Source organism: Zeus faber, assembly GCF_960531495.2.
Source record: "Zeus faber genome assembly, chromosome: 12".
Lineage (NCBI taxonomy): Eukaryota > Metazoa > Chordata > Actinopteri > Zeiformes > Zeidae > Zeus > Zeus faber.
In genome coordinates, this window is record NC_137196.1 from 13,891,640 (window position 1) to 13,911,486 (window position 19,847).

General features: G+C 44.1%; 2 protein-coding genes across 2 annotated transcripts in view; one reads left to right on the plus strand and one right to left on the minus strand.

Moving 5' to 3' along the window:
• Positions 1 to 19,847, minus strand: part of vps4b (vacuolar protein sorting 4 homolog B) — a 376,929-nt gene that overhangs the window by 208,742 nt on the left and 148,340 nt on the right. The window lies entirely within an intron of this gene.
• Positions 1 to 19,847, plus strand: part of LOC307237613 (histone-lysine N-methyltransferase 2C-like) — a gene marked incomplete at its 3' end in the record, with an annotated part of 53,017 nt that overhangs the window by 24,565 nt on the left and 8,605 nt on the right. The window contains exons 5-12 of the mRNA XM_080010371.1: positions 1,572 to 1,775; positions 3,760 to 3,869; positions 3,971 to 4,080; positions 4,956 to 5,118; positions 5,250 to 5,421; positions 6,845 to 6,959; positions 9,009 to 9,184; positions 9,311 to 9,663. Coding sequence (XP_079866497.1) covers positions 1,572 to 1,775; positions 3,760 to 3,869; positions 3,971 to 4,080; positions 4,956 to 5,118; positions 5,250 to 5,421; positions 6,845 to 6,959; positions 9,009 to 9,184; positions 9,311 to 9,663 — 1,403 coding nt within the window. The remainder of the gene's footprint in view (positions 1 to 1,571; positions 1,776 to 3,759; positions 3,870 to 3,970; positions 4,081 to 4,955; positions 5,119 to 5,249; positions 5,422 to 6,844; positions 6,960 to 9,008; positions 9,185 to 9,310; positions 9,664 to 19,847) is intronic.

The following is a 19,847-nucleotide window of genomic DNA, read 5'->3' on the forward strand; positions in this document are numbered from 1 at the left end:
GGGAGCGAAGTCTAGCCCGTCTGGTCCGATCCCACAGAAGAGCTACTGTACCACAAATTGCTGAAGAAGTTAATGGTGCTATGATAGAAAGGTGTCAGAATACACAGGGCATCACAGCTTTCTGCGTATGGGGCTGTGTAGCCACAGACACCTCTGTGACCATGCTGATAGTTAGGATCCGATGGAGCATCTGTGGGATGTGCTGGAACAACAAGCCCAATCCATGGGGGCCCCACCTCGCAACTTCTAGGACTTAAAGGATCTGCTGCTAACGTCTTGGTGCCAGATACCACAGGACACCTTCAGAGGTCTTGTGGAGTCCATGCCTCCACAGGTCAGAGCTGTTTTGGCAGCACGAGGAAGAGCTACACAATCTTTGTGGTTACTATGAAATATGAAATGGTTTCTATAAGGCAATGTTTCATCACACGTGAATGCAATTGGGCTCTTTGGATTCACAAGATTCTCCGCTTTGTAGCCATACCCATTTCTACAATTCCGTAAATGTTTAGGTACCACAGTGTGCAGAAGTAGGAGAATCGGGGGCGGGGGGGTGATAACATATTTTCACTGCATGCAGAAAATGGTGTGTTTAGGACCCTGAAACTAACATACCCTATGTAGCTGACATATGTCAGGCATTGCTGTAAAGGTGAGACTGTTGTGGTTCTAACAAGCCCAATTTCATGAAGATATCATGATGTGAGAGGTCATACTTTTGTCAAAAAAGTTTGCCGACTTTGGAGCTATGTTACTCGCTTCTCTGCGAGCTAGCATGACATGGGTTACAGCTACAGATTTGTCTGGAAGTCAAGTTTCCACTAATACCTTTAAACTCACCTTATAAACTGAGCTTGCGACAGCTTGTCACACACGGACTGTGATGTGGACTTAATGTTGGACTTAATGACAGGGTAAAGTTTTGCAGCATATGTTAGCATGCATGGGCGATTGACAGTAGAATGTCAATTTGTGCGTCCGAGCCCTTCAGCCTCGATTTGTGCACGGTACAGCCTGCTTGTGTCAACAAAATGGAGTCGTCAGCTGGTAGGGGCAGCACTCCCTCTCCAGGTGCCACTCTGTTAAAGGTTGTAATCAATCTTCCGGTCTGACTATGCTATCGATGGTGGTGATGGAGGGCAGGCGAGCAGCATCTCCTGGGATCTTATTAACGAGGCCATCTCTTCCCTTAGAAACCTGATAAATATTTACTAGCTGCTTTATTTCTCTGGACTTTCCGGTCTCTCTCGGTCGGTCTGTCTGTCTGTCTGTCTCTCACATTCCTGCCCATTGCATAATAAACACTATTTGGCTGGCATTAGATTGAGCAGATTGACATCTGTGCTGAGGCCGCTAACCCATTTAGCATCATGAATTTGCCTGGAGAATGCTGATAGAATTCCTCCATCACAAATGCAACTGTTATGCATGTGTGTATTGTTGCACCGACCATCCCAACGCGACGAAGGAAGGCCTTAATTCATGCTGACATGCGTGGCCCTGTAACAAGTCTCTGTAGGTATGTATAATTAAACACACACTTACCCCTCCCCCCTCTCTGTCTGTTTCAGCGAGCGTCTCTGTGCCTTCTGTTACTGTGGTGGCCGCAGCCTGCTGGGTCAGGGGGATCTGCAAGTGTTCAGCGTTACACCCGAGCGCCACGCTCTCTGCGAGCACACGGACGGAGAAGGAGGTTCAGAGGGCGACGGCAGTGACCAAACCGCTCAGCCAAATGTGGCCGGGGAGGCCAGCTCAGGACAGAGGGGCAAGTTGAAGTAAGTGGGTCTGGACTTGCGGAGAGCGGGTCTGGAATCACCTGCGATGGGCCTCTCGCTCACGGCTCCACTTTGATGCCACAGCCTGCTGTGTGTTGGCCCGGCTCCCGGAAGGGACCTGGTTTGGGAATGAACACGATGCAAAAATGCGGATGACCTAGAAAGTGTTCCTGGTCTGAGTGGTAATTCGTGAGATTGTTTTATATAGCATATTTAGCTGTCACTGGGTAAGAAGCAGTCATTCAATGTATTTGAATTATGCACGTGCTCCTCAATATGCTGTTTCCATTGTTTGCACTGTCTGCTATTCCCTGCAAGAAGGCGGTGAATTTGATAAACCAGGGTTGCTGGCTGTGGACATCAAACTGTCTACATGAACATTCACAAAAATGAAATGTCCCCACCACGTCAAGTGACCAAGGAAAAAAAACTTAACTAATCAATCGATCAGAAGAATGCATGCTTTGATGAAAAGAAAGTGTCTTGTGTCTTGAAGAGGAGAGATAGAGTGAAGGAGGATTCCATATGAAAAGTTGCAGTTTTGTTTGGAATTGAGCTATAATTAATTCTACCTTTTTAACAAAACAAAAAAACCTACAACTTCCATAGTATTTTATACTTATTATATTTAAATGAATTACTGATAACAGCAAAATGCAAATGTTAAAAGTATTTCACGATTAAAAAATATAAATCTTGACAATTAATTATTCCTCATTGTATTAATATATGCACACAGTCCACCCCTCTGTTACGTTTTATTTCGTAATAAACAAACACATAGGCGAGCCTATAAGGTTGTTTTCAGTTAGCTGACCATGTGAGCGCTCTGTTCTTGAAGGCCAAATTATCGCTTTGCAGCCCTTGTGTCCAGCACTTGCCAGGCACAGGGATACCATGTCAGGAAGAGGAATATGTGCACGTATGCGTGCACGCGTGAACATGCACACGGTGCCAACAAAGGACCCTCCCTGGACTCCCTTGGACAGCTGCCTAATTTGTTTCAGTTCTTTGTAACCAATAGAGCGTCTCTCTCGGGTCCCAGTGACGTAATCAGCAGAACAGCTCTGGCAGCGGGCCAAGCCAACCAACCAAACACTGTTATGTTAGAGCCGTTTGATTGGTCACTGGGATCATCCCTTCATAGAGAGAGAGAGAGAGAGAGAGAGAGAGAGAGAGAGAGAGAGAGAGAGAGAGAGAGAGAGAGAGAGAGAGAGAGAGAGAGAGAGAGAGAGAGAGAGAGAGAGAGAGAGAGAGAGAGAGAGAGAGAGAGAGAGAGAGAGAGAGAGAGAGAGAGAGGTATAGGAGTGCATGGAGTAGAAGAGATGATGTAGATTGGAGAGCGAGATAGGCGGAAAGATGGGGGGGGGGATTATTACATAATTTATTTGGTCGCCCGAGCTCTAAACAATAACTACGTGAAGGCGGTGTCTCGAGTATGCCATCGTGCTCCCAGAAGCCAATCTCATGGTCTTGGCTGTTGGCTTGTTGATGAACCTGGGCTCCTTTTTTAATGCTAATCCCCGCCCCCCCGCCCCAACCAACCAACCACACACACACACACACACACACATTTTCCGCATGCTCTGCAGCCTAATAGCTCCAGCCAGGGACTCAGAGAAACACTTCCTTTTCAGCAGATTTTATGAGACAGAACAGCCAGCCTCTTGTGTGCTCGCCAAATAAGATGGGCCTCTTCCTCCTCCTCCTCCTCTTACCCTTCTTCTCCCTCCTCCTCCGCAGCTTTTTTGCTCTCCAGCATTCCCCTCTGCTCATTCCTTCTGTCCTCGTCCTTCAGCTTTGTGAAACCGCATACTGTCCTCCACCTTAATGACTGTACTTCCATAATACTACCATTTTGCCTGCAGGCTTTCTTCTCAACCTCATCTGTTCTGTCCTTCCTTTTAAAATATTTTGTTATCCCTCGTTTTCTCTCCCACATTGACTTTGCTTGTTCTCTGCCTCCTTCTACTTTTTGTGGCAGTGGTTCTGAACGCCACGAGGAAGAACCTGAGGTGGCCAGTCGGTTCTGGGATGAGCTTTCTCACGTTGGCCTCCCTCAAGACCTCGATGTCCAGACTCTTTTTGAGTCAGGTAAGAGCCGTGCCGTTCAACACCATTTCCTGCCTGACAAAGTGTCTGCCATGGATAATAAATCCATCTTTCTCCATCCCTCTCGTCCCTTGTAATCGCAGGGCAGTGCTGGGCACACCAGAGCTGCGTGTTGTGGTCCGAGGACATACGCGAGGGCGAGGGACAATCTCTGCTTAACGTGGACAGAGCCATTGACTCAGGGAGCACAAAGGTGAGCCCGGGGAGGACGTCCGCGTGCTAATAGGTGTTAACACCGTCTGTAATGCGCCGGGGCGGCGGGGAGGGTCTGCTTCAGCGAGGCGGAGCAGAGCTGATAGATCCGACTGGCTGGTAAAGGTCGGCCCTGGCAGCGCGGATCTCTCAGCTGTGAAATGGAAAAGGTCACGCCACTCAACAGGGCTGAGCGCTCGTGGCAGCTTAGCTGCTAGCGTTGGCAGAGGCTCTCTGATTGTGTTTGCAGCCCCCCCGACCAGTAAACCATCACTACTTCTTCCACTTAATCTCCAGAGGGGCTGTTGGTCTGCACTAGTAGAACTGATAGTCTGAAGAGAGGCTGCTCGATAAGGCTCCAGTGAAAGGGCGTAAAAGCTGTTGTAACCAGTGAAACTTGATGTTTGGATAGTGAACTGAAAACCTTGATTTATATTTTCTGAAATAACCTGAAATGATAATGATTTGATTTTTTTATCATGGACATTGCTCAGTTTATCCTGCTTTAGCTCATTCATTTGCGCTCATTCATTTAAACGCCGTGGCCTTGGGTTGGGCCGTGTTAACAAAATACAATATTGTTTGGAATCGAATACCTCGATATTGATAATTTTGCGATATTTTGACAATGATGGTTGGTGCTTTCATAAGAAATTTACACACAAGAGTCTAAGAAGTTCAGAACATTGCATTTGCTTTAACGTGATGGAGCCTCAAAGATGACATTTAATTGTAGTCGATATCTCATATCCAGACTATATCTGATCTCATAATCACAATATCAATATTATATTGATATATCACTCAGCCCTACCGGGGCCACAGATGAACACTAAAGCCATGTTTCACGGACTATTCTTCTGCTTCTCTCCACAGCACTGTGCATACTGTAAGCGCCTTGGAGCATCCATTAAGTGCTGTGCTGAAGGATGTGCTCAACTCTACCATTACCCCTGTGCGGGGGCTGCTGGGACTTTTCAAGACATCAGTAGTCTGTCCCTCCTCTGTCCACAACACATTGAACTGGCCATTCACCGATGTAAGACATTTTGGAAAGAACTTCCATGTCAGATCATCATTTTGGACACTACATTAATAATTCCATTTTGTTTTAGTATACGTGTCTGCAAATTCATCTGACTTGAGTCTTTTTTTTTTTTTTAAACATAGTTGCAGATGATGTGAACTGCGTGCTGTGCGATAGCACTGGGGAGCTCCAGGACCAGCTCTTTTGCACCAGCTGTGGTCTGCACTACCATGGGATGTGCCTGGATATGGCCGTGACCCCTCTAAGGAGGGCTGGTTGGCAGTGCCCCGAATGCAAAGTCTGCCAGACGTGCAAGTGAGTCATTGTGCCGCCCACCTGCACAGCCGCTGCCCCAGCTGTTTTTTTTTTTTTTTTTTATGTTTTCTTAATAATAATTTTCTCTTGCATGCATTGTTCAGATGCTGGTTTGTTTACTCTCTCCATGCATTGTAAGGGGCTGGAGGTTGCAGCCTGAAGCTCAGTTCACTAACCCTTGACTCTATCTAAGCAGCACATGGGTGCAGTTAGCAGCAAGGTCTACACTTGACTTGAAGCGTACATTAGCCTTGCTGAAAATGCAAGGCCAAATGGGAAGAGTGAACTGCTGCTCATTGTTGACATTGCCAGAAGTGTTATCCTCATTAAAATTTTAATTGGTTACACGTTATTGCTAAATAGTGTTTATCACTATGGCATTTAGACTAATTAAGTGAACTTTTATCAATCTTTTTGTAACTACAATGTATTCCAAGCATGTTGATCCAGTCCGGTAAAATAAATATATCAATGCACAGGACTTCTGCTTGTGTTGCGTTTGTGTTGAACGGGGCTCTTTATGGGGGCTTCTGACATGGTTACTGAAACCAGTACCTCTGTCTTGATACCGCTTGATAAATTATTCTGTTGTCAATACCATTTTTCTTTTTTATATACTGGAAATTGAGATTGATTTGAATGTCACATTCTGTGTTGTAATTTAAAAAAAAAGTTTGTCTAGCTTTGAAAGAAATTTAACGTAAACAAAATTGCAACATGCTCTTTTATTTCATAAATTCCTAGTTTTCTTTTTCTTTTTCAATCTATCAGAGCGTCACAAAAAAATATCAAAAATGGTAGAAAGTCCGATCCCATGGATGAGCACATTTTAACAGGCTACAACATGTTAGGGAATGCATCCATATTATATATTTATCAGTATGAATACACTTCAACTTTTGTTTGTAGAATCTATAGCCGTACGCAGCATATACAGTGTCTACATGGATTCCAGTTTGAGCCTCAGCAGCAGGTACAGTGGCAAGCTAGAACCAAGTGGAGCAATTGGCTTGGCAGCATGTTTGGCAACTGATGTTTATGTTGGTTACCTGCTAGAGATGTCACAGTGTTTTCAAGTTGACACAGGCACATTTGTCAATTTATTTTTGGATGAGCAGATATTTAGCTTTCCACTTTTACTTTGATACAGTAAGCAGCTTTATTCCAACACTTCCGAGGCTAGGTGTAGAGCACCAATAACCAATTACATTTTTCTGACACTGACAGAAGTGACTCGTGTTCACTGCTGGTTCTTTTTTCTGGGTTCTCTTTCATGAAGTTCTGTTTTCATTTGTGGTTTACTACCCTACTTCAATCTGGATGCTGGTAGCGAAGCCTTTTTGCCTCAGCTTTCAACATCCACGTCTACATGTTCTGGGGAGGGAAGCCCTCATTGGGCTCTCTTGCTGTGCGCTGTGTGCAGGAATCCAGGAGAGGACACTAAGATGCTGGTGTGCGACATGTGTGACAAAGGCTACCACACCTTCTGCTTACAACCTGCCATGGATTCTATTCCCACCAACGGCTGGAGATGCAAGGTAGGTCATCCGGTCACGGTCTGAGCTAATGGGTTTTGACAGCATTCTATAATGAAAATGTCTTTTGTTTGGATAATTGCTCTATATATGAACATAAATTGTACTAGGTCATAATTGCATATAAGTTAAATGAGGAATTTGTGTTGCATTTCCATTTTTGTAGGTATAGAGGCAATGAAGCCGAATGACTCCAACAAAAAACAAATGCCTTCTCGCTTTTACTTGCGGCAATGATTTTGGGGTATAGACATTTTTCTTTGTCCCTCGTAAAGCAAAATGTCTACTGCCTATGCGATTATGACCTTTTTACAGTGGGTAACTTGTGCGCTTCCTGTGGTTAAGAAATGACTCACTGGCTGATCTTTTTAAAGGCTGTAGTTCAAACCCAGCTCCATGAGATAAGATCGTGTGGGCGCATGCATGTGTGCGTACGCATGTGTGAGCGCGTGTGACTCTAAAACCGAGTCACACGCAGCACTCCGCTGCAGCCCCTTCCGCTCTCCCTCTGGCAGCGCAGGTGGCTGGCCCGTCACCCTGCCGCCCAGCCAGCGCGACGCCCAATCAGCTTCGGCGGCCAGGCCGCTGCAGCGGAGGCACCAGGCAGTTTCACACAACCACGCTTCTCCGTCTACCCTGCCCCGTTCTGCTCTGCGGAGCTCACCCTCCTCCGCGAGCTGACCAACCCCCCACCCCGTTGCAAAAACCTCAAGGCGGTTTCATTCTCGGCGCAGCTATCTCGGTGGCTTGCAAATGAATGAAAAATGAGTCATTGCTCCAATTTCAACGCTCTGTCATGCGCCTCCAGCCAAGGCGGCGCGTCAGATCTCCTTTTATGTAGACCTTCCAGTGTTTGTTTACAGTGTCTTGTGGGCGGAGTCGGGGTGGAACTCCTGATGTATTTGAACAGATTGTTTAATCTCAGATGATGAGATGGGCGGGGGGAAATGTCAAGGGATGGGAGATAGGGAAGAATTTATTCTCAGGATAATCATGTGGTATTTTCCACAAAAACAAGATATGTCACGATACCTACGTGAGTGTCCAAAATCCCATGTTGAGTAATCCCACTGAGGTCTCGGAGACTGGACTAGGTTATAATGTGAAGATAATGTCAGGCCCAAATTCTAGTTGTTTAAGTACAACTGTTTCAGACCTCTTATCGTGACAATCTTCATATGATCATTATGCAGACTACATTGTGTGATAGAAATGTTTTATTTTGTGGCAATACTATCTCACTGAAATGCTACGAACTATAATATCAAATTATTGTTCAGCCCTAGAAATATCCTTTGAATGTAAATATGGATGGGTTGAAATATGGCTGCTATGGAGAAATTTAATTCCCACTGTTATGCATGGTGCAAAGGGAAAACAAAAAACAGCTAACTTAGTTTGAATCTCAGCGACTAGCTCTCTATTATTTTCAACAAAAAAAAATTAACTGAGTTGTTTTGGTGTCTTTTTTTTTTTTTTTTTTTTTTTTTTTCTTCCTCCTCTTGATCTGCTCTCTCCGTCTTGGCAGCAAACTGCTGAGCAGCTTCTGCTCTCGTCACTTCTTTCGCTCTTCTATCAGCTGTGCCAGCTCTCTGACACAACCATCGCACTGAAGCCAGGGAGACGAAGGGAGCTTGTTTTAGACTTCCTCTTCTTTATTTAGTTATTTATTTAATCCTTGTAGAAGTTGTTATTTTCTGTTTGGACTTGGCAGAACCCACTTTGCGCAAGTCTTACGACCTGTCACAGTCCCGTCGGCTGCTACACATGCTGCTGATCTACATGAAAGTGTAATTTGTTACAAAGTACTTTGTTACTGTACTTGAGTACATTTTCAAGTATCTGTTCTCACTTGATTATAATCAGTTCTGGAGATGTTCGACTTTTACTCTACTACATATCTAACGTTGTCATGTTACTGTAATTTTGCGCTTTCACTTTTACGAGAATAATTTGGCATCAGTATTTTATATTTTTACTTAAATATAATGTCTTCGTACTTCTTCCGCCGCTGGTGTTTTCTTACTCCCGTCTTCTCTCTAACCTTCACAGAACTGCAGAGTGTGCGTCCAGTGCGGAACGCGGACTAGCGGTCAGTGGCACCACACCAGCCTGCTGTGTGAAAACTGTGTTCAGCATCAGGACCCTAATCTGTGCTGTCCACTGTGTGCCTGCATCCTGGACCCCGAGCACCAGAAAGACCTGCTCTCATGCCACATCTGCAAAAGGTAATGAGCATCATTTTCTGCAAATATAATGAATAGTCTTTCTCCCTTGTCTCCCCCCATTAATATAAATTTTGCTATACAATGATGCTAGGAAATTTTACTGTCATGTCCCTCTTCTCTTTTCAGATGGTTACACCTAGAGTGTGAGCGTCAGAACTCAGGCCCGGCAGATGTCCACCCCAGGGAGGACTACGTTTGTTCCAACTGCAAGCCTCCCGCCGCAGAGCCGGCCTTGCAGGCCGAGGACATAGACACCGGCCCGGAGCTCAGCCCCCAGCCAGCCTCAATGCACACAGACTCCGAGACGGGCCTGCAGCTGGCTCCAAAGCACACGGACCTAGAACCTGGCGCTCGGCCACCCCCCGAAATGCACAATGAACTCAAACCGGAATTACTCCCTGTCCTGTTGCACTTGGATCAAGAGCCCGCCCAGGCTGCCATCCAGGAGGAGAGACCGGTCGCGTCAGCCGAGAAGCCTGGTGAGTTTCTTTGCAGGATGAGTGGTGTTGTTATCATTTTGCCCTGAGAGCGGAAGATGTGTCTCCTCTGAATTCTCTTTCCCTGCTTAAGCACAAGAGTCTGCTGAGGCACATGCTTTTGACAGGTGAACTCAATGAGAGTGTCCTTAGGTGTATTCCCTGATTGTAAAGCAAGTACATGTTCAGCCCAAGGAGCTTTTCACCTGATCACACACACACACACACACCTCCACACGCAAGCTTTGTCGTTGCTAATAGCAAACGGAGACTCTGGAGACTAAGATTATTCTGCTCTTGTGTGAGCATGTAGCCATGGCAATCTGTGTATGAGTGTTTTCCAGGCAGCCCACGTTTGAGCTGTATGACTTGATTTTTTTTTTTCTTTGTAAATCCCTTGTTGTCGAAGATGAAGGGGTTCGGTAGTTTTGGACCGGGACCACAGACTAGCGCTCTCCCCGCCCCTCCTTCCATTTCTCTACAGCGCCTCGCATCAGTTACAGGCGTTAATTATGGCTTCCTCAGGCCCCACCAATAACCAGATGGTGTCCTAGTAGTGGCAGATTAAAGTGATTTCATTATCTTTGTAACTCTTTGCTTTGAAAATTAAAAGCTCTTTGTTTCTCCCTCCTGTCTCCAAAGCAGGTGGTGTTTGCTGCCAGTATGCGCAAAGAAGATTGATCTTCTCTGTTTAACCTGAGAGAACACTTGTCTATTTGGATTACTCTGTAGACTGTGGCAGAGTTAAACTCTACACTGCAGCTCTAGGCTGTTCCCAATGTCACCATCTCAGTTAGGGGCAAGGGCAAGGCTGTTCCCAATGTCACCATCTCAGTAAGGGGCAAGGGCAAGGCTGTTCCCAATTTCACCATCTCAGTTAGGGGCAAGGGCAAGGCTGGGCCGACTCTTCCGATAGGTAAGATAGGTGGCCGCCTAGGGCGCCATGCCGAGGGGAGGCGTGGAGAGGGAGCGATCAGAGCACATTTTGCGCACCTGTTGTTATTTTAGATTGATTATTTTATTTGTTTCCTTATGGAACAAAACAATTGCGTATGGAAAGAAACTGTGCGTAATGGGGACACTTTCTTTGTGTCTCCCCCCGATCACCCCCTCAATGTGTTATGCGCAGAAAATAATTGTAATGAGTCATCTTCCAGGACTCATCTACAAGAGAAGTCTGTCTGACGTATCATAATTTACTCAGATTTAAGGGTTCTTGGTAGTGTTGTGTATCAAGAACCGGTTCCAAGTTGGAACCAGTTCCAAATTTCCAAGAACCGCGGATTTGATAAGACACTTGCATTTACATTCTGCTTAACTTTTGCATGTTTCACTCATGCTCCCTACTCACTTACCTTATGTTGTCACGGCACAGTAGCCAATTTGTTGTGGTTGCAAATTTGTTGTAATATTCCATCCAATGAGTAATTTCCCCGAAGCACCACATTCCCCCATGTTTGTTTTTCATTGCTCCCACGTGCAGATAACGTAAAGCAAGTGGTTTAAAATATTGCTGAAAAACAATTCTGCCGCTGATTAGTGAAATGACGATAGAACCAGTATCAGGGTGCGCACACACTTCTTTTTACATCCTGTACTAGGACCGCAGCAAATGTTCCGAAGATTGGCTTAGCTTCACTAAATTTTATTGTATTTTTTTTACAAATATTTTTCCATTATTTATTTAAATAGTTTTTTTTTTTAATTGTTTTTGTTGATCATTCCTTCTCAAAAAGAGAACTATTTATTTTGTTGTATAAATGAAGGGATAAATAAACATTCCTGTCACTGTTGAGTTCACTGATTATAGCCTAAATGTGCCAAGAATACATTTATGATAATTTTTATTTTCTATGCAGATGCACTCCCCTACAAAATCACTAATCAATTTAGAATTATTTCCAAATAGCGCTGTTGAAGTAAGCTGGTGAAAATTCCTGTATTTTTTCATAGCACAATATATATCGCAAAAAATATATTTTGCAATGTCAGTTTTTTCCAATATCGTGCAGCCCTAATTACTATTGTCCTTAGCCCCCATATGTTAACTTTCTTTATTTCCTGAGATGTGCATAAAATAGGACCTATTTAGTTAATTTCCAGCTCTATATTTTTATTCAGGGACTCCACTACTAGAGTAGCTTTGCATGGTTCACGGTTAAAAAACCCCCCATTTATCTTATACTGGTCCTTTACGCAGGGGGGCAGGGCCTACAGGCGAGATAGGTGGCCGCCTAGGGCGCCATCCAGAGGGGCGCCACAGAGAGGGAGTGATCGAGGAGCATTTTGTGTGCCTGTCTTCCTCTCCGACGATACTGCTGATGCGCGGTACTGATGTGCGCACCGATGGGGTGCCCGTGGTCTGCATGCCAGAACAATGTGTTTTTATTTTAGATGTTGGTTATTTTATTTTACATCTGCTTATGGAACGAAACAAGTGCATATGGAATGGAACCATGCGTAATGGGGACAGTTAGTCCATGACTCTGCCCGATCACCCCCTCTCCATGCGTTATGCACTGAAAATAATCCTGTTGAATCTACGAGTTGTGCCCCATTCCTCCGTTGCTGTCCTCACACTGTATTTTGTTGTTTTATTTAGAGAAACGGGGCATGGTTCACACACATAAAAATACACTTATGATTCCCCTTATTTAAAATTCCCCATTGAAATGTTATCCCTGTGTATTTCGTAAGCTTCTGTCTGGTTTATCATGTTATTGTAATGCACACTGACTGACAAAAAAAAAGACTTCTCGTCTTAAATCATTTCAGTCGACTGATGGGTTTCCGACTGATGATTTGAATCGTCGACATTCAGGGAGCAGCCCTAACAAAGTTATTTACTTTTTTCCCTGCATGCGGGACTGTTAAATTTTTTGAGTGTGGGGACGAAGGGCATACGAAGTCCAGGTGCACGCCTGCATCTGAGCAGGCTGGATGTCATCACATCGGCCCTGGTCCTTCGGGTGCCCTGTTCGGAGGCCGCCTTGGGGTGGTGCAGGAGTAGCTTGGATCCCTGCGGGAAGCGTGGGGGTTCCCTCCGCTCCGTGCAGGACCTGTGATGGGGGCCCCATCCCCGCTCTGTGGGGGCTCCATTCCCCCTCCATCTGTGTGGGGTACCGAGTCCCTCTGGAGGAGGCAAGGAGACGGGGAGATGGCGGAGAAACCGCTGGCTGATTATGTTGACATTGATGAAGAAACAGATGCACCGTTTGTCCGTTGCCGACACAGACTGTCCAGATGATCGAATTTACACTTTAGAGGAGATAGTCTTTTTATTTTTATTTTTATTTTTATTTTTTCCCGAAAAAACGTATGGACAGTCTGTGAAGCGACCGAACAACTTCTGAGACAGACTAAGTGGGTGGATGGGCATGTCCCTGTACTTCGTGGGCGTGCTGTGCATGGAGCAGATGACCATATAAAGAAATCCGTCACGAGTTGACGACGGCTTGTGCCGAAAGTAGAAAAAACATTTGCAATCCTATTGTTCAGAGCAGTCTGAAGCCATCGTTAGTTTGCCGTGTGTGTGTGTGTGTGAGAGATAATAAGGAAACACATAATAGGTCCCGTATATCTAATGAGGAAATTACATATCGACATTGAACCAGTCCAACCCTGAACCAAATGAAAAAGTAAATGTAGTAAAATAAATAAATGCAAAAGCTTGTCAAACCTCTAATCTCAGTACTCATCTCCAAGCGTCAGCCATCCAAGGCATTTGGCTACTCTCGGTCCTTCCATTCAGTTAGTTTATGGACCTCTTGCTTGTGGACTGAAATTCTGTTCAGCTATTCAACCGATCTGCTATATTTTGCAGCTTAGCAGGAACATTTTAAGGTAGAATGTTGCATCGACTAAGCTTTGGATGAATTATTTCCCCCACATAATTCAAGAAGCATTTAAACATTCAAACTACTTCCAACTACTTTATGCAAAAAATATTAGTAGATGGCAACATTATTTTTTATAAAGGACGCCTTTGCAATGTTGTTTCAAACAATGCCTTCAGAAATATTGTCAAGTATTGGAGCCATGCTAAGTTGTGCCATTGTATAAACCTATATGGCGGCATATCAGTGCCAAAATCTGTGAACGCAAAGGAGATCTGCCCGCATGTAGAGGACCCACGCGCATATTATTTTTGCAAGCGCTTTCACAGCACTTGCGCGCAATATTGTAGCCTGCGGGGAGAGAACCGTCCTTTGAGTGCACACAGAATCCAAAGAGTGTATGAATATGATTCCGAGCGCACATCTACTATTATTGCTCTCCTGCTTGCAAAACTTTCATCTGCTGTTTTTTAATTTTGGCAGTAAGTGGGCAGACCCAGTCACCATTGTATCCCAAAATATAATTGGTCAGTCCTCGTCTTTTATGATTGACCGTTATAACTGAAGAGGGATATTAGAGCGGGAGAGCTAGGACGAGCCAGGAGGAGTGTCAGGGAGAGAAAAACCTTGAGAAGGGGCCACCGAAGGAGGAATCCCCCTTTCAGGATGACTATGCTGCAATGGATGCCGAGTGTGCAACTACAATAATATAATATGACAAATCATAGGTTATTGTACTTCTATACTAAGCCATTTCAAAGCTGGACAATATGAGAGTCTATTTGCTGGTGCAGAGCACTGCAGGTAGACGCCTCCAGGGAAGTGGTCTTCATCAGGTCCGGTCCAGGTAGCTTGCAGCAGCCTGACACCCCCTCTTAGAGCAAAAGATGGCGGGGGAGAGAGGTTAAACACAGTGGGTTAATATCCACACGTCATGTACCAGTGCTAAGGGGTGAAGGCAGGGTAAGAGGCAAGCTAACAGAATGTGTGTGGTTATCAAAATGCAAGACTGTAAAAATGTGTCTGATTGTCTGAAAGTCTTTATTTTTTAAATTTCTACAGAAGTAGCTGCTCGGATTTTTGATTGAGAATGCTCTGGAGCCTATGGACATCTTTTTAAATCTCAGAATAGCTAAAAGGCCAACATGTTGTGAGTGCCAGGCTCGAGATGGTACATAAGGTACCACTAAATCAGTAAGATAGAGAGGTGCTAGGCCGTGAAGTATTTTATATGTAAGTAGCAAAACCTTTAAGTCACATCTGAGGTAAACCAGGAGCCAGTTCAAGGTAGATAGTATTGGGGTAATAGGATAAAACTTTTCAGTCTTGGTCAGATTCTTGCCGCAGTGTTATGTAGTAACTGGAGGCTTTTAATACTAGACATGGGAAGGTCAGAGAGCAACACATTACAATAATCTAAGCGGGATGTTACAATTGCATGGACTATTGTCTCCACATCACTCATGGATAGAATGGGCCGAATATTAGCAATATTGTGAAGATGAAAATATGCAGTTCTGATAATATTCTTAATATTCATTTGAAAAGAGAGAGTGTGGTCAAATGTAACTCCTACATTTTTAGCCGAGTTACTTTGGGTACAGCTATCAAAGTTCTGAGTGGTATCCTTAAGCAGGTGCCTGTGTCTGGCAGGACGAATAACCAGCCTCTCAGTTTTCTCAGAGTTAAGAAGCAGGAAATTTCTTGCTTCTCAACTCTGAGAAAACTGAGATGCAAGATAAGACATCCGCTAATTTAAGCAAGACACGTCTCTAGAGTATGACAATTGCGCGGCTAAGTTGGTTAGTTCTAGGGGCATGTATGGTTGGGTGTCATCAGTATAACAATGAAAGCCAATTCCATGTTTGCGTATATCTCCCAAGTGGAAACATTTAAATGCTAAACAATAAAGAACCAAGTACTGATCCCTATGTGACCCCACAAGTACAGTAACATAACCATACCCAGCGGTCACATCACCATGAATTACATGGTGTGTCCTCTCTGAAAGATAACATCTAAACCAGGAAAGTGCCAAACCTCTAATGCCAATACATTGTCTCAAGGCGATCTAGCAGTTGGTTATGATCAGACAGTATCAAAGGCAGTGCTGAGGTCAAGTAATAGTACTACTGATGAGTTGTCGGTGTCCATTTCTAATAAAAGATCATTAATCACTCTTTCCAGGGAGTGGGTCGAGTAAGGATGTTGTATGTTTTGCTGCACTTACCAACTGTGATTGTTTCTAGAGATACTGCATCAAGGTGTGGGTGGTTATCTATACCATCTGTCCTAGTGCCTGTTTCTGTCTCACTATTGGAAGGATTCTATTGGAGTTGAGGCCTAGTGCCTTCAATCTCTCCTCTAATAAGGTAAATTTTCTGAGTAAAGAATTGCATGAAGTCATTTGCCGTAAAGGGGGAGCTTTTGAGAATAGGCTGTTGTTTGGTTAGCATGGTTATCGTATGAAATAAGGTTTTTGGGATTATTTTTGTTCAGACAAATTAACGTGGAGAAATACTTAGTTTTGGCCAACGAAAGCGAATGTTTCTAGTTCAGCAAACTATCGCCCCATGCCTTATGGAACACTTCAAGCTTAGTCGCACGCCATTTACACTTGAGTTTCCTACATAATTTCTTAAGTGCTCTGGTCTCATCTGTAAACCAAGGTGTTGGTTTCCTCACACGTGATTTTATCCTTAGTGATGCCAATGTGTCTAAAGCATTACGGATGGCCTCAGTAAATTTGTTTGTGTGAGGTTATCAATGAGACCTTCCTAAAATGGAAAGGAAGCAACAGCTGTGGGCAATTGGTCAAAAAACGCAGTAGTAGTTAAGACACTAATGTTACGGCTGCTATAGCTCTGGTCAATCTCGGAATGCTGGCAATGGATTTAGGTTTTAAATTTTATGAAATAAATAGTGGTCAGACATGGCAGAGGCATAGGGGAGAAACACTACGATCAGAGAATTATTCTAAGAAGTTCAAGTAGGGACCATGAGGATGGTAGATCACTGCTAGACAGTGTTGTTTGGGACAGCATAACAAGAACCTTAAATGTTTTAAAGTCATTGTTTAATTTAGGATGGAAGTTAAGATTAGATTTAGGGATAAGTGCAACACCACCACCTTTCTTGGATGAAAGCACAACATGGGAGCTTACATAGTTTGGTGGAGAAGTTTAGTAGTATGAAATCATTTGGCTTTAACAGAGTCTCACATAGACCCATCTTATCAACATTTTGATTTCTGATCAAATCAATCACTAACAAGGCTTTGAAGGGGAGTGATCTGATATTCATTAGACAAATTCCTCATTAAAGTGGGCTGATTGATGCCCTTCACCCCTGTTCCCTCCCTCGTATTAATTTTAGTAAGATTGCATAGTTTAGAGCCTGGTTTGTAATTCTAGGAACTATAACTGCGACAGGGAATTGATAATGTGGGTATTCGGTAGGAAATGCCGTGTTATCTAACACTTTGATTAGGAGAGAAAACCGTCAGAAAAGTATGGCCGAGGGATGAGAAGGAAGGATAATTAAATGTGTCACACAGTACTACATCAGTCTGTACTACGTAAGTTTGTCTGGCATGACCTATCCTTATCTAGTAAGCTAGGCGGGTTACTACTGTCCTACATAGTACTCGCTAAACTGACTTTACATCCTCTGAGGGTGTAGCATATGCAGGCTTACTACTATTAGCTTGCCCTTCCTTAACTGGGCTGGAGTCCACACCCTTTAAAGTGGTACTACCAGGCTCTCTACTCACCTGTGTCCCGACCTGCTCTAGAGTGAGGTGTCATGCTTGACTCAAACATTTATCTATGTTCCTAGAAAGCATGATGGCGCCTTCCCTGTTAGGGTAAAAGCTGTCCATCCTCAGCAGGTCGGGTCACCCGTAGAAGGCGAGGGCCAGGTATCTACAAAGTGGATTCCCTGATCTCCGCAGAACGGTTAAGCAAGACTAATCTACTGAACCTTTCATCATTGCCCCTCGTAGACGAGGGACCAGAGACAATTACTTGATGCTGACTCATATTTCTGGCGAGATCACACATTGTAGCTATCTTAATCTTTGTGATCTCTGGTTCCTCATCCTCACATCATTAGTGGTGACATGAATGACTATTAGAATTGCTGGTGTCAGCCTTGTGTGTCTGTTTCTTATGGCTGTTCCTGTTGCCTGCCAACACTCTTTAGATTAGTTTCAGTGTTGTGTGCTCTGGTCCCAGGTAAACACACTACTGTGGCTGGCCTTCTAAGCCTGACGTGGCGGGTGATAGTGACCTATGACTTAGGTGGAGGAGCGAGGAGGACTAGCTGAGGTAGGACGAGCTAAAGGGGCAAATCTGTTATAGAAACCTCGATGGCCTCTCCACTGCAAGCAGGCCGCTTAGGACTAAAACTAGGGGGCAGCAGGCTAGCGGACCGGCTACGACCCACACTATCGGGGGTGCCTGTCACATCTAAAGTTATCAAATTACTCTGCTCTAACTGACGGGCAAGTCCCTCTAGCAGGGACAACCTCTCAAGGTGCAGGGTATGCGAGGCGCACGAGTCCATACTCACAGCTGGCACGCAGCTTGTCACTTTGTTTGTAGTGTTTGTAGCTTGCAGGTGCTTAGCTGCTAGCCAATGTGGCTTGTAACCGGTGTAGCTTGTAGCCGGTGTAGTCCGAGGTTTGCAGAGCTTCACCAACACACTTGCGGGCGCTGAATCTGAGAGATGGAGAAAAGAAAGAAAAAGACAAGCAGATAACTACAGATTGAAGTCAACTCCGGCAAACGCTGGTCCGTACTGGATACAAACGCAAGCTTGGGAGCACCCAACACGAACAAGTATTTAAACAAGTTGATTCAAGTGGAATCGAAAGCTGATGTATATTAAACTAACTTTTAAAGCTGCGATTTGTAGAAATTGTGAATGAATGTAAGGTAGTTCAAGCAATACAATCACCGAATAGCAGAAGTCGACAGAGCACAGCACTCGTCGTCCTGGACCGGGAGCAGAAGGTTTGGAACAGGAGTGGTGGGTTATGTGGCATATATTAGAATACTATGTTATATTATATCTTATCACCTAAAAATAAATCTATTTACAAATAACATCTAAATAAATGAATGCAGCTCTGTGCAGATGAAGCGATGAGTTGAACTAGAACGACCACAAGCGACAGCGATCACTTCTGGTGTGAGCTAGAAGTGACAGCTCTTTGGAGATTGAGCGTACAGTCAGGAAGCATTGAGAGGGGTACAGTGTTTCTTCACCCTTTCTCGTTTACTTGCACTGATACAAAGACAACGGCCAATCATAAAAGACGAGGACCCTAACCAATTATATTGAGGGATACAATAGTGACTTGGTCCACTCACTTACTGCCAAAAAGACAAAACACTCGCGAGTGAGCAGGTGAAAGTTTTGCGAGCAGGAGAGCAATAATAGTAGTTGTGCGCTCGGGATAAAGCATGGTTTTCTTCTCGCAGGTTACAATATTATATAGAGCAGAGATATTCTGCGTGCGAGCGCTGTGAAAGCGCTCGCAAAAATAATACATGTGCGCGGCTCCTCTACATCGGTGCGGGTGGATCTCATTTGCGCTCACGGATTTTGGCACTGATATGCCCTCATAAACCCATGATTGAAGTGGAAGTTCCAAAGCTCTTTCTTCAGAATTCATTGTAATTATCTTCCTATCATATTTTATATTTATGTAATTAAAACTTCACCATATTATGATTTTGTAGGGCTCAATCAGTGATGCCTAAGAAGATGCCCTAAAAATCTGTCAGTATGATAATAAAAATGTAATTACCACATAGTTCAATGAGCTCAGTTGGATTTTAATTTTTTCCAATACAGAAGATTTTGTGATGTGTATTTATATTAGTTGGATGATATTGATACAAAATTTCTCATGATAATGCTGATAATACAGTGGCTTCAGAAAGTATTCAGACCCCTTCACTTTTTGCACGCTTTATGGTGTTGTAGATGTTATTTTAAATGGACAAAATTGCTATTTTGCCCATCAGTATACACTCAATAACCCAGAATGACAAAGTGAAATATGTTTTTAGAAATGTTTAGGGCTACGCCCAAATAGTCTAGCAAATGTTAGTGGACAAGAAGAGTCTTAAGCTGCTTTCACACATGCTGCTTTCACAATGTCTGTTATCCAGAAATTTTCCACATTTACCCTTTCACACATGTAGTGTCAGATGTGTTTACACTACCTGGAATGAATCCGTTTGGTTTACACGAGGGGCGGAGTCTGGGTAGAGCACGCAGGAGACAGGACGTGACGCAATGACGCTGCAGAGTTTTACAGGACACCCAAGATGGTGGACG